The following is a 14,745-nucleotide window of genomic DNA, read 5'->3' as shown; positions in this document are numbered from 1 at the left end:
TGTTTTACTGATCCTGAGATTTTTTTTTTTCACATTATGACATCTCTAAATTAGGATGCATCTTACAATTGATGGCTTCTTAGATTTAATGAAATATAGAATATATACAATTTATAAGCAGTTTTCCTGTGGTTGCTTGTTGGGAAGTATGCTGTGATTTTAATCCTCTGAAGGCTTCAAGAGACTCATGGTTGCAACCATGGAAGGAAATAGAGTTTTTAGCACTTAACCCTAATAATCTAATGATCTTTATCCATTTGTATTGTTTAGAAGGTTATTTACTGACCCTGCTATTTGCAGGTAGAGGAAGGGAGTTAAATCTCAAACTTTTAAGACTTCTATTAGCAATTAAAAGTATGAAATAAAGTACACTCACTTTTTCTGTAGTTTGTTTGTGCTTTTGGATTCACAGTAGTTGTATCCTTGAAGTTGTTTTGTTATTTCTTCCTTGTTGATCTGTTTTTCAGAATATATCCAATCAATGGGACACCTATTTTTGTAGTATAATCACATTTCTTCTTCATTTCTGTAGGAAAAAAAAAAAATGTAAAACACAGGTAGAGTGGTTGTGTCCACAAAAATTCTGAAATGCCCAAAGAATCCTCATTTGGACAATTGTATAATCTGGGTGCAAGAGAGAGTCATGGTATCTGATTACGAGGACTGTATCTCCTGGTCCCACTACATTTGTAATCATTTAAACAATTTTCTTCTTCCCAGATATAAATTTACTTAAAGAGCAATACTAAAACAATTCATAGCAACTGTAGATAACTTTAATAATTTGTTAAAACACGTGATCATTTAAAACCAAAACTCTTTCTTTGTCTTAGCTCTGCTTTATTAAATTTTGACTTAGGTCCTTATAGTACATTTACAACTTTCACTGCTACAGTGTATGATACTTATTTTGCTAACCAGTGCTGAGTAGGTAATTTAAAAATCAAAATATTTTCTTGATTAATTCGGGTCAAATGATAAATTTAACACATTGTTACATATTTATCCGAAACCATTGGTGTGCAGATTTGGCTGCATACTGGAGCCACCTGGAGAGATTTTTGAAAAATAAGTCTGGATCTATTCTAATGTACAGCCATGTTTGAGAACCACTGGTTTAAACTCATCCTAGTTGAGACCTTAATTGTTCCAAGACACAATATGACTATTTTTGGACAACTATTTTTTAGGTTTTTTCCAGAATAAAATTATCAAGATAATAGATAATTGTATCAAGTCCTTCTCCATCACAGTAACAAAAAGATAACTTTAATAGTCAATTATATGAAATTATTATTTGATATATTTTAAAAAATATCTCTCAGTCTTAAAGTTCTGTAGAGCCCGTATCAAGTTAAGATATTTGGTAAATACACAGAACATTTACCCATAATGCAAGTTATAGTATACGGTACAATACTCAAGGACTTTTGGAATTTTGAAACAAAATATTAATACTTCTTTTAAAAAAAGGATCTGTACGAAGTTACTGTTTAACTTAGGTATACACTAAGAAATCACTTATTTTTTTTTCAAGAAAGAAAAAGTATGGCAAAAAATAATCTTAGTTCATAGGCTAAAATCTAGCATTTCATGTTCTGAAAATCCTGTCCCACATTCTTGCCAGCACATGATCCTCTCAGCCAGGCCACTTGCATTTCTTGGACAGCCCTAGGTCTGTGTGCTGCTGCTTTGGGAAGACATCCCTGTGTATTCCCAACACCCAATGAGACTTAGCAGGCTCTCTCTGCCCTTCTCTAGCCATTCATATAAGCCTCTTGTGAGAAGGAATCTACTGTATTGTATTACAATCATCTCTTCACTTGTTCCTCATAGTGTGTGCACTTTAAGATTCAGGGAGTGAATCTCATTCAACTTGATAACCGCATTTGCTCTAATGCCAGGTATGAAAGTGCTTAATGTGTTAATGAAGCTGGTGCAATGATCTTGAAGGACAGAGCTTGGACCTTGCAGTGCTAGAGTGACTTCTTGCTGAACTGGAAGAGATCAAAGGCTTCTATAAGGAGAAGTCTGGAGGGAGAAGCTATTCAATAGGAAACATTCAATAACTAGGAGATTTAAAAGTGGCTCACAAGATGATCAACTAATTCAAGGGGCTAAGGCTTTACTAGTATCTCCCCAAAAGAGCGCAGATTTAAGGAATCTGATGAGTGTCCAACAGGGGCCTGATACGATATAACTCCTGAGATAAATATCCATATTTAACAACCAGCGAAACCGAAGAAGAGAAGTTAAACAACATGTAGGAAGCAGAGCTGGCATTTGAGCCCAGGTCTACCTTGCTTCAAAGCCCACCTTGTGCCTGTGCTGCAGAGCAGAAAAAAATGGAGTTATGGGAAACCAGAAGTCTTCCTTCTGATTTCAGATCAATTTCCAGTTCTTTGGAGACCTCTCCCTTGATTTCCTAACCAGGGCAAGTCTTGAGTTCTCTCATAGTTCTTAGGGCCCACCATCAGTACACTTAAGACACTAGGAATTTTTTTTTTTATTAAATTCAGTTTTATTGAAATACATTCACACACCATACAATCATCCATGGTATACAATCCACTGTCCACAGTATGATAACATACTGATGCGTTCATCACCACAATCTATCTCTGAACATTTTCCTTACATCAGAAAGAACCAGAACAAGAATAAAAAATAAAAGTGAAAAAAGAACACCCAAATCCTCCCCCCATCCCACCCCATTTGTCCTTTAGTTTTTATCCCCATTCCTCCACTCATCCATACAGTAGATAAAGGGGGTGTGATCCACAAGGTCTTCACAATCACTCTTGTCACCCCTTGTAATCTACATTATTATATAATTGTCTTCAGGAGTCCAGACTGCTGGGTTGGAGTTTGGTAGTTTCAGGTATTTACTTCTAGCTATTCCAACATATTAAAACCTAAGACGTGTTATCTATATAGTGCATAAGAATGTCCACCAGAGTGACCTCTCGACTCCATTTGAAATCTCTCAGCCACTGAAACTATTTCGTCTCATTTTGCATCCCCCTTTTGGTCAAGAAGATACTCTCAGTCCCACAATGCCAGGTCCACATTCATCCCCGGGAGTCATATTCTGCATTGCCAGGGAGATTTACAACCCTGGGAGTCGGGTCCCACGTAGAGGGGAGGGCAGTGAGTTCACCTGTCGAGATGGCTCAGAGAGAGAGAGGGCCACATCTGAGCAACAAAGAGGTACTCAGGGGGAGACTCTTAGGCAGAATTATATGCAAGTTTAGACTCTCCTTTGCAATAACAAGCTTCACAAGGGCAAGTCCCATGATCGAGGGCTCAGTACATCAAACTGCCAGTCCCAATGTTTGTGACAACATCAACACCAGTCCAGGTGAGGATGTCCAACACATCCGCACCTTCCCCCAGATCCTCGGGGCTGGGGAGGGGGAGGCTGTAAATATATTTTTTATTATCTCCCCAAATTACTCTGGGATGAGGACACTAGGAATTTTACAGGCGTTTGTATGATTCTCCCACAAGACTAAAGGTGAGCCAAATTTGTTCCAATGGCAGAGTTAGCTAGTTGTTATAGAAACTGTATGGCCAGCAAAGCCTAAAATATTTGTCTAGCCCTTTACAGAAAATGTTTGCCAACCCCTGAAGTAGTGTGAGTTCCCAAATTTTTGTACTTTAATTCACCATTTTAACTCCAGGGCCTAAGAGAGTAAGCACAGAACAGTCACTCAAATACTGGTTGAGTATAGTTTAGAATTAATATTGAAATTTGGGATAGAACATAAAAAACAGGAGAAACTTCAAGTACCAATATGCCCATTATCAACATTTCAGTGGGTACAAATAAGTGCTAATTTTTAATTGGAATTTTTTTCAGTCAATAATCTATTAACTATATTTTCAGTAAGACCATGTTAACATTAAATGATGTCCTTTTCATTTTCAGTGAAAAAAGAACATTTTAATTTTTTTCTGAATTGATCAAATGTTAACAGTTTGGTCATCATTGTGTGACTTATAATAAAGAAGTCATCCCTGTTCTCTTTTGTGTCTCAGCCTGTGTTATCCTTTGTGATGTTGCCAAGGAAGCTCAACTATAAGTGACCAAAAGAGAACATGATGCCAACGCAACACTCTAGTCCAGGAATCAGAAAACTTTTTTTAAAATAAAGAACCAGATAGTAATATTTTGTGCTTTGTGGGTCTTGGAATCTCTGTAGGAACTATCAGATCTGCCACTGGAGCACAAAAGTAGCCATAGATAATATATAAACAAATGAACATGGCAATATTCCAATAAAACTATATGGGGACATGGAAATTTGAATTTTACATAATTTTCTTGTATAATGAAATATTATCTTGATTTTTCCAACCACTTAAAAATATAAAACCATTCTTAGCTTCCTGCCCTACAAAAACAGGAGACTGGATTTGACCCCAGCAAGATATCTGCTTCTCCTTTAAGCAACAGAGTGGCTTGATCAAGAATCCAGCCCCAGAGCTCAGACTTCTGGTTTCCCATAACTCTGTAGTTTGCTGACCCTTCCTATAGGCAACAGATTTGCCCTGGGCTCTTAACAACAGTCTTACAACCTGCCCCCTACGTGGGATCTGACACCCAGGGGTGTAAATTCCCCTGGCAACGTGGGAGTGGAATATGACTCCCAGGGAGGAATGTGGACCTGGCATCGTGGGATGGAGAACATCTTCTTGACCAAAAGGGTGTTGTGAAATGAAATGAAATAAGTTTCAGTGGCCGAGAGATTCCAAAAGGAGCTAAGAGGGCACTCTGGTGGGCACTCTTACGCACAATATAAATAACCCTTTTTAGGTTCTAATGAATTGGAATAGCTAGCAGTAAATACCTGAAACTATCAAACCACAACCCAGAACCCTTGAATCTTGAAGACGACTGTATAACAATGTAGGTTATGAGGGGTGACAATGTGATTGGGAAAGCCATATGAACCACACTCTCCTTTGTCCAGTGTATGGATGGATGAGTAGAAAAATGGGGGCAAAAAAAAAAAAAGCACCCAGTGATCTTTTTCACTTTAATTTTTATTCTTATTACTTATGTGTGTGTGGTAATGCAAATGTTCAAAAATTAATTTTGGTGATGGATGCACAACTATATGGTGGTACTGTGAACAACTGATTGTACGCTTTGTATGACTTTATGGTATGTGAATATATCTCAATAAAATTGAATTAATTAAAATATATATGTACATATTTTTTAGATGCTAGGGTATTAGACTAGCTAGAAGGAAATAACTAAAATGGTGGAACTGTAACCCATAACATTCTTTGAAATTTTCTCTATAGCTACTCATTGAATTGTACTTTGAAAGTTATCACTTTTCTGTATATATCTTATATTTCACAATAAGGAAACGACTGAAACAGTGGAACTGTAACCCATAACATTCTTTGAAATTTGCTAATTACTTGTTGAACCGTACTCTGAAAGTTATCACTGTTCTATATATATGTTATATATCACAATAAAAAATTGTTAAAAAAAAAAGTCTTAACAACTGTGAAAATGGACAGCAACTGAGAACATGAGAAGGAGTGAAAAACTAAAAGCCTCCAAGCTTCAATTTCTCTACAGTTCTCATTAGTCAATAAACTTAACTTGGAGTTATTAATTTGGTTATATTAATAACAGCTTGAATACAAATTTTGGTCATGGGAGATTTAGGTCAGTGGTACCCAAATTCTTTTGACTGTTTACCTGTATCATGTGCCCCAATTTACTTATAAAGTATATATATATATACACACACACATATATGTTACTCTATTGATATAATATGTACAATAGAAAACAGCCAAAGGCAGAAATTTTAAAGGTTGACAAAAACGGAATATAAACAGAACTTTTAATATTTGCTTTCCTTGTCTGGATTGATCATCACATCTCACCTGAGGGATCATTGTTCCTGAATTTAGAATCTATGATCTAGGCTTGAGATCACAACCAAATCTTGATGCTCTAGCCTTCAACACTAAAGTGCTGGAGTAGGAGAGTACTCCAGTGTTGTCAGCAGATAAATTAACTCCCACTGTGGGTTGTCTGTCAGAACTGAGCCCTGAGGCTGGATTCTTGATCAAGCCTCTCTGTTGCTTAAAGGAGAAGCAGATATCTTGCTGGACTGTCCAGATGGAAACTCTGTAGGTAAATATTCATTTGTTCTCTCATTTTACCAGTATTTGTTGAGCAGCTATGTGTGCCAGGTATTGTGCACTGGAAATAAAAAAAAAAATGGTACCCAAACAAAAAGGCCCCTGCCTTCATAATGCTTCCTGGAGCTTCCTGGGGAAGACGGACAAAAGACAAGGAAACAGAAGCGAAATAACTACTAATTGTAGTAAGTACTCACTAATAAATAGGGTTCTCTAATAAAGAAGAACAGGAGAGGACATAATTTAGATTAGAGATCTTGTAAAGAGTCTCTGTGGTCCCTTTACATTTTCAGTCTAGATTGAAAGAACCAGAAGAAGCCAACCATATGACTAGCAAAGGAAGAGTATCCTAGGCAAAGACTCTAGAAGGAACAAAATCCTTGTGCGTTATGATGGTCCTGGCATGTAAATCAGGAGCTCCACTTAAAGCCCAACTGTTGCTGATGGCAAATATTTTCAATTGAAGACTGAATTCTTAATTTTGGATTTGGGAAGAAATAAGTAGTCTAGATAACCTGAAAGTCTTCTTTGAATTATAAAACACCTAGAAATGTGGAAGGAGAGATGAAATTTCCCTGTCAATGCACAGCTGAACTTGCAACATAGGAAACCCCCAATGCCCTAAGCATAGAAGGAGCTGAAATCCTGGGCAGCTAGTATGAGCAGTTGCTTCAACCAGCAGCAGGCGGAAAGGGGGAAGGGTAAGGAGGGTGTGTGTGTCTCCCTAACTAGGAGGGGGATGTCAAGAGATGGGGCTTTTAGTATCTTTCAGGCAGACAGCTAGGACTGAAAACCCTCCATAAAGATCCTAGTTACCTTCTGGAAGGGAGGGAAGGAAATGGAGTCATATATAAGGGACTACGATTGCATCTGTTATATTCTATTTCTTGGGGAAAATACATTCTAAGCAAATATGGAAAATATTAAAGTTTTACAGTGATGGATGTACAGGTTGTGTGCATGAAATTGCTTATACTTTTCATACTTGACATATTCCACAATAAAAATCCAGTTACCTGGAACAAGTGCTGTTTAATTAAGAGTCATATATATTTACTTATACTGACTGCATATCAAATGAACTTAAAATTTTAATTAAATGACTACCATTTGGATGGAATAAAGATGGATGGCAATACAGCATTGTGCTATTATTTATTTTTATTCAGTTTGTTTTCATTCAAAACACTATCATTCTATTCTGAAAAAGATACTTTAAATTGAAAGTGGGAGTTAATCTTGAAATCCCTGCTGAGAGATTGAATATAAAAACTGACAATAGCCAGACCATATTTGATAACTGAACTCTGACCCACAATCTCTGCAGTAAATGGCCAGAACAGTCAGGACTTGACCAACGGCTGCCAGCTTTCTCTATTTTCCAACTCAAGACCAACCAGAGAAAGCCAAATATGCTCTCCAAATCAGTCTCCTAAGATGTTCCACTTCTAGTTAGCCCACCTGTGGCTTCCCCTTGCCACCAACCTTCCATCGGAGCATTACTGAAGTCTTCCCCTCTTTTTTCCTACTATAAAGCTTTCTCACTCCTCTGGCTGCCTTTGAGACTCTGCCAAAGGCATGTTATGGTGACCGACTCCCTTGTTGTACAAGCTCTGAATAAACAGCCTCTGTTTGCTATATGGGTGGTCATCCTTTATTTCCACACTGCTGTTCTCCCCTTTGCATAGCTTATCTGTAAGACAATCATCAAAGTATATGAAAAAGGGAATATCATATTAATTGTCCAGTGGGATACAGCTTTTCAATACAGTCTATTTACATTTGCTCTGACACAAGGATTCCATCAGATTTCAAATAAAAATTTGAAATTTCATCCATGTGAAAACAGTGCAATTGACACTTAACTACTAAATTCTGCTTGATCTAAAGCTACAGAGAACTGCCAGACAGAGCAAAAGAAAGGCAAAAGAAGCAAAGCTCACCAGGGAATCCCTACTGCACTTGAACATAAAAAGTACCATCAGGACCTAGACCATCAAAACAACTTTTAAACTGATGAAAGTGTTTGCCCACAAAATCCATCACTGGTAACAGAAAACATTGTTTCCTCTGCTATACAACATCCCCTAAACATTGGTTTTAAAAAACACTGGAATGTTTTCAGTCCTATCACTTTCTCCCGTTTTATTTTCTACATCTTGGCTTTTAAATTGCTTATCTAATGAGTATGCTATTTAAAATTCAACTGTAACAACCTCTAGTAGCTCTGTACACTTGCCATATGATACTGCTTTGGTTTCATCAGTCGGCAGCTCCTCTATATTCTGTTCTCCCTCCTCTTCCTCCACTCTCTCTGCCCCTGCCTCCCCAAGTGATTCCATCACTGGAACCTCTGGGCTGTACTCGTGGAAGGATTCATCTCCATTTCTCAGTGCTGCCCGAATTTGGACAGTTTAGCAGATCTCGTGTCTAAAATGATTTTAAAATAGGGATTGAGGATGAAGTTGATATCCCTCTGGAGAAACTAGGCTGGTTGCTCATGAGACAAGCATGTTAGCTAGGGTGTCTAATATCTCAGAAGCCCCAGAAGATGTCACTGCATTTTCACAAAGGCAACAGTTGCTGTTTATAATGCTCAGGAAGAAAATGTAAAATTACGTTCAATATCTTCTGTTTAGGAAGTCAAGAAAATGTGCAAAAGAATAAAAGACTTCTCTGGAAAATGTAAAAGTGAGAGTCAAGAAAAAGAAAATTCAAAAAATTTGATTCAGTTATCTAGAAAATGTTCTAGGTAAAAGAGAGAATTGGCGAATCTAGTTGTACCAAATGAGTAGCAATACTCAGATGCGTGATGTGTTGTGATTTATTGTGGAAGGATTGGTAAGCTATTTAGTTTGCATTTTTTCCCTGCTTCTTTTGATGTCACCAGTTGTTGGGGATTGAATCATGCCTCCCACAAAAGGCATGTTCAAGTACCAGCACTTGGTCCTGTGGGTGTGGACTCATTGCAAATATGATCTCTTCAAGAAGTTTCTTCAGTTAGGATGTGGCCCAACTGAATCAGAGTTGGCTTTAATCCAGATTACTGGAATACTTTATAAATGGAGTGAAAGACAGAGAAGAAGCCACGGGGAGCATCCAGAAGCTGGAAGTCGACGGAACTCAGAAGAGAAAGGAGATATCACCACGTGTATTACCGTGATAGAAAATCTAAGGATCCCAAAGACTGCCAGCCAGCTAGAAGATTCTAACCCCATGAGGAAGCAAGGCTTTTAGCCTCTGAAACTATTTGATATTGCCAAAAACTCTGAGATGTTGCTTACCAAGGTCTGTCAGTGATTCCTTTTCTTTAATACAACGCAGTTCTTCAAGAGACCTTTCTAGCCAAGTGCTGATATGTTCAATTTTTTCATCTCTTTCACATAGCTTTCCTATTAGTGCTTGTATTTCTTTCATGGTCTCCTGGCCATCGCCCACCAAGACCTTAAAAAATTTGGAGTGTGTTAATAGAAATTGCAACAAAATAAATAAAAACATATTCTGACTGAGTGGATCAAGTCCAAAACAAAAAACATTCCATATGCAAAACTGGTGTTAGTCATGTAAAATGGGTGTGTGTACACAGTAAATTCATGCATTTCTACAAAATATCTCAAAAAAAATGGATTATCATATGAGAAGATTAAATGGAATACTTATTGAACTCGAATTTTTAACTGAGTGGGGGGATGGTGGTGACATAAAAAGCCAGTTCACCCACAGAGCAGTACAGAACTGCAGAGGGGATTCACTGTCACTTAAAGCGTAAAAGAAAGAACTTTGGAGTCAGGTTGGATCTGAGTTCTAAATCCCCAAACACTCACTAACCACTTGGGTTGGGAGCAAGTTACTTAAACTCTGCAAACTTCAACTGGAAAAGGCCTTCCTTATCCAGTGTTTTAAGGGGTTAAACACGGATTAGATGTGAACATTAAATTCTAAGCAAGTAGCAGAGCCAGGGCTTAAATTCCAGCCTCCCTGACTATCAAGTTGGAGTGTGGGGGTGTGCCAATGGCTCTCACAGCTGTTAAAAACATAGATGATAGATGGAGCTCAGACTGACAATTTTGTCTTAAAACAAAATGTACTCAATCTTAATTTGAAGAAGAAAATTTATTCCACTTTATCCAAAGTGATAGAGTAAGAAGATCATTTCCCAAAGGATTAGGATTTCATAATGACCTTTGGCAACAAAGGACATATTTTCGGTTGTAATGGTCACACCAGCTGTCACACACATACCCCCAAGCTTGATCTTCTTCCCTTATGCATTCACGTGCACATGCACACACACACACACACACACACAACCAAGGTAGGTGATCATTTTCAGAAATGATATGATACTTATGAAAGCACACAAAAGAACTTACCTTAACTGAGGCCCGGAATTCAGCCCACAAATCCAAATACTTTGCTAAAAATAAAGATTTTAAAATTCAAAGGTTACCGAAACGATTTGAATGTTTTTATAAAAATAACGTTATCTGCCTTTTAAAAATTATCATTTAAAGTTTTCTACTTCCTGAAATGACAGAATAACTGGACCGACCTGCTCTTGCACTGTAAACAAGTAGAAAATGGGATAAAATAAATGAAATAAATGTTTTCAGATATTGGTAAATGGACTGTGATACCTGATAGAAGGGAAACAAATGAGGTGAGAACTCTGGTCATCCAGCTTTCTACTGGAGGCACCTTCCAGACCATGGCACAGGGAGGGTATTCCCAAGCAGAACAAGGCCTTCTTGCACAGACACAAAGATCCATGACAAAAATTAGCAAATTGAATTCAACAAATATAAAAATAGTAATAACTCTTGAAAAAGTGTGTTTTATCCCAAGAATGGGAGGTTGGTTTAACATTCAAAAATCAATCAATGCAAATTTACCATATTAATGGCATAAAGGAGAAATACCATGTGAGCATCTCAATAGATAAAGAGAAAGCTTTTGACCAATTCAGCATTTTTTCATGGTTAAAACTCACAGGAAAATAAGAATAGAAAGGAATATCAACCTGATAAATGGCATTTGTATAAAACCTGCAGCTAGCACCATATTTCCTGGTGAAAGACCAAATGCTTCCCCTTACAATAGGAACAAGGCAAGGGTATATGCTCTCACCACTTCTATGCAGTATTATACTAGAGGTCCTGGCCAGTGCAATAAGGCAAGAAAAAGAAATGAAAAACATGCAGATTGGAAAGGAAGGCATTGTTTTTATTTGCAGATATTATGTATGTAGAAAGTCCTAAGAAATATACAAAATAGCTTCCAGAGCTAAGTGGATTTTTAAAATTTGAAACTTAAAGAAAAAATAAGACCATTTACAATATCATAAAAATATTAAGCAGTTAGGGATAAATTTAACAAAATATATGTAATACCTGTATACTTACGTGGGAAAGGTTTAACTCTGTAGGCCTGTGTTGCTCAAATTCTGCACATTCCTAATAAAGGCCTGTTTTCAGGATTAGCCCCTGTCTGGCTCATGGGAACTGAGCTCTTTGAATGTTCTATCTGATAAGACTGTTTCTGCATGTCTGAGGTCTTGAACTAAGGTGATAAGTTTGTCCAAGTAGTTTGTACTGACAATGTGATTTATGGTGAACACCTGCTTTACCTCTGGATCTTGAGTAACTGAGGTCACTCATACAGGTGCTGTATGACTATCTGACTGACTCCCAACAATACCCTAAACATCCAGGCCCAAGTGAGATTTCTGGTTAACTTTGCATATGTTGCTGCACATGTTTGCTGGGGAAATTAAGTGCATCTATGCAACTCCACTGGGAGAGACACCTGGAAGCTTGTGCCCGGTTTCCTCTGGACGTCACCCTATATGTCTTTTCCCTTTGCTGACTTTATTCTGTATTCTTCACTATAATAAACTGTAACTATGAACATAACAACTTCTGAGTTCTGTGAGTCCTTTTAGTGAATACATTGAGTCTGAGGGTGGTTTTGGGAAACCCTGACATGACACTAAAAACTTTAAAGCATTACTGAGATAAAGCAAAGAAGACCTAGATAAATGGAGTTTTATATACTACGTTCTTGGATTGGAAGACTCAATATTGTTAAGATGTCAATTCTCTCCAAATTAATCTATAGATTCCACACAAACCCATTAAATTCCCAACAAGCTCTTTTGTCGAGATTAATAAGCTGATTCTAAAATTTATATGGAAATCAAAGGCCTTGAATAGCCAATATAATTTTGGAAAAGAAGCACAAGGGTAAGAACTTATACCATCTGATATGCAGGCTTATTATAAAGCTACAGTAATCAGCACAGTGTAGTATTGGTATCAAGTTAGACATTTAGAATAAAGGAACAGACTTATAAAATTGATTTTTGAAAAAGCTGCCAGGGTAGCAAAATGGTGCTGGAACTACTGGATGTGCATATGGAAAAAAATGAAGTCAAACCACAGACCTAACAAAGGAATTTCTTTGAGAATATATAAACAATTCTTTTAATGAAATAAGAACACAAACTACACAACATAATGAGCAAAAATTTTAACAGACACATGGCCATGTATTTTCCAAGGATGGCCCCATCCATATGCTTCTCTCCCAGCATGCTGACACTCCTCTTGTTCAGTACTGGGGTCTATATTCATTCCCCTTGTCTCTGGGTAATTGCCTTGACCATTAGAGTACGGTGGAAGTAGCCCTCTGACCTCTGGTAATAAAAAATGCCATGAACTTCCATTTTGTTCTTTTGGGATGCTTGCTCTTAACACAGCAGGACAAGCAGCTTCATGGAGAGGTATTCTGACCAACAGTCTCTCCTGAGTTCCAGCTATGAGCCAATGTCAACACCAGATAAATGAGTGAGTGAGTTTTCAGGTGATTCTACGCCTCAGCCATTGCTGAATTATCCCCAGCCTTCAAGTTGCCCCAGCTGATGCAATGAAGCAGACATGAGCTGCCTCCAACAAACCGTGCCCAAATTGCCAATTTATGAGCAAAGTAAATGATTGGTTATGCCACCAAGTTTGTGACATATATTATGCTATAATAGATAATTGGTTTAAGATACTTCACAAAAGATGATATACAAATGGTCAAAAAATCCATGAAAAGATGCTTGACAACATTAACTATTAGGGAAATACAAATTAAAATCACAATTAAATACCATTATATACCTATTAGAACGGCTAAAATTAAAAGGACTGACAATTTTAAGTGTTGTTGAGAATATGGAGCAATGGGAACTCAAACATTGCTCATGAGATGATAAATCTGCAAACTACTTTGGCAGTTTCTTATAAAATTAAACATGCTTTAACCATATGACCCAGCAATTCCACTCTTAGGTTATTTACCCAAGAGAAAAAAAAAATGTATCCTCAAAAAACACTTGTAAATAAATGTTCACAGCAGCTTCATTCAAAATAGCCAAAAGTTAGAAACAATCCAAAAGTCCTTCAGCTGGTGAGTGGATAAATAATATACAGTATATCCATACAATGGAATACTATTCAGCTATAACAAGGAGCAACAAATGATACATGAAACAACATAAAGGAATCTTAAAAACCATTTTGCTGATTGAAAGAAGCCGGGTACAAAAGTGTGCATACTCTGTGATTCCATTTATCTAATCATTAGGGACACAAAACAGATCAATGGTTGTCAGGAGCTGGAGGTAAGGTGGGAGATCCGCTGGAAAGGGACACAGGGAAATTTTAGGGTGATGAAAATGTTCTGTATCTCGTTTGGGGTGGTGGTAGTTACAGTGGTATACACATTTGTCAAAACTTACTGAACTCTAAACTCAAAATGGGTTCATTCTATGCAAATCAATAAAATTGATTTAAATGAAACAAAAAACCTTTATTTTTACATACAAAGACACCTAAGACACATTACTTACTTTGCTGAGCTATCAGGTCCCAAGACAGATCTAATGAGTTTTTGACGAGGACTTCTTCTCTGTTTTTGTAATCCTCTTTCATCTTCTTCATATATGAAATATACTGGAAATTAAAGGCATGTGATTGTTTAAATTAGTTTAATTACTATGGGTTAATTATCCATTTAGTCATTCAGCAAACATTTATTGAGTCCTACTCTGTGTCAGCTGTTGTTCCAGGTGCAGAGCTTACAGTGGCAAACAAAGCATGTTCTCACCAAGCTTGCATTCTGGTGAGAGAGATAAAGGATTCTGTTTCCTATTAAGCATTGCACCACTCTAATAAACATGGCATTTTGAATATAATTTTTCCCAAGAAGAAACTGAAGGATGTTCTGTCTGAATGCACCAAGTCCACAACAAAAACCTGCCAAATGTGTGTATAGTAAATGTCACATAGTAGAAACGCTGCCAGACTAGAGTTTAGCGTAAGCCTGGGAGAGATGATGTATTGAGTCGGGAGACTCCATGGAATTGCTCATCCACGTCAGATGTTTCAGTGCATTGGGTGATGATGGTAATAGTGATTTAGACGGTGGGTGAAGGCTTTCCATTCTGATCACACTGTGCTTCTGGTAGAGTTCATGGCTTGAAGCTACCATATCATACGCTCAAATTTCCTTCTTCCTGAA

The 14,745-nt window shown here is 37.4% G+C and overlaps 1 protein-coding gene across 2 annotated transcripts in view; it reads right to left on the bottom strand.

Moving 5' to 3' along the window:
• The window catches only part of CCDC175 (coiled-coil domain containing 175), a 136,016-nt gene that overhangs the window by 324 nt on the left and 120,947 nt on the right, over positions 1-14,745 (bottom strand). For both annotated transcript variants that reach the window (XM_037832604.1, XM_037832605.1), the window contains 4 exons: positions 14,075-14,177; positions 10,554-10,597; positions 9,465-9,624; positions 377-526 (listed from right to left, as the gene is read on the bottom strand). In XM_037832604.1, coding sequence (XP_037688532.1) covers positions 438-526; positions 9,465-9,624; positions 10,554-10,597; positions 14,075-14,177 — 396 coding nt within the window. In that variant the 3' untranslated portion in view covers positions 377-437. The remainder of the gene's footprint in view (positions 1-376; positions 527-9,464; positions 9,625-10,553; positions 10,598-14,074; positions 14,178-14,745) is intronic.

Source organism: Choloepus didactylus, chromosome 4 (genome assembly GCF_015220235.1).
Source record: "Choloepus didactylus isolate mChoDid1 chromosome 4, mChoDid1.pri, whole genome shotgun sequence".
NCBI lineage: Eukaryota > Metazoa > Chordata > Mammalia > Pilosa > Megalonychidae > Choloepus > Choloepus didactylus.
Note: the sequence above shows the minus strand (reverse complement) of the source record. Positions and strands in the feature narration are given on the sequence as shown.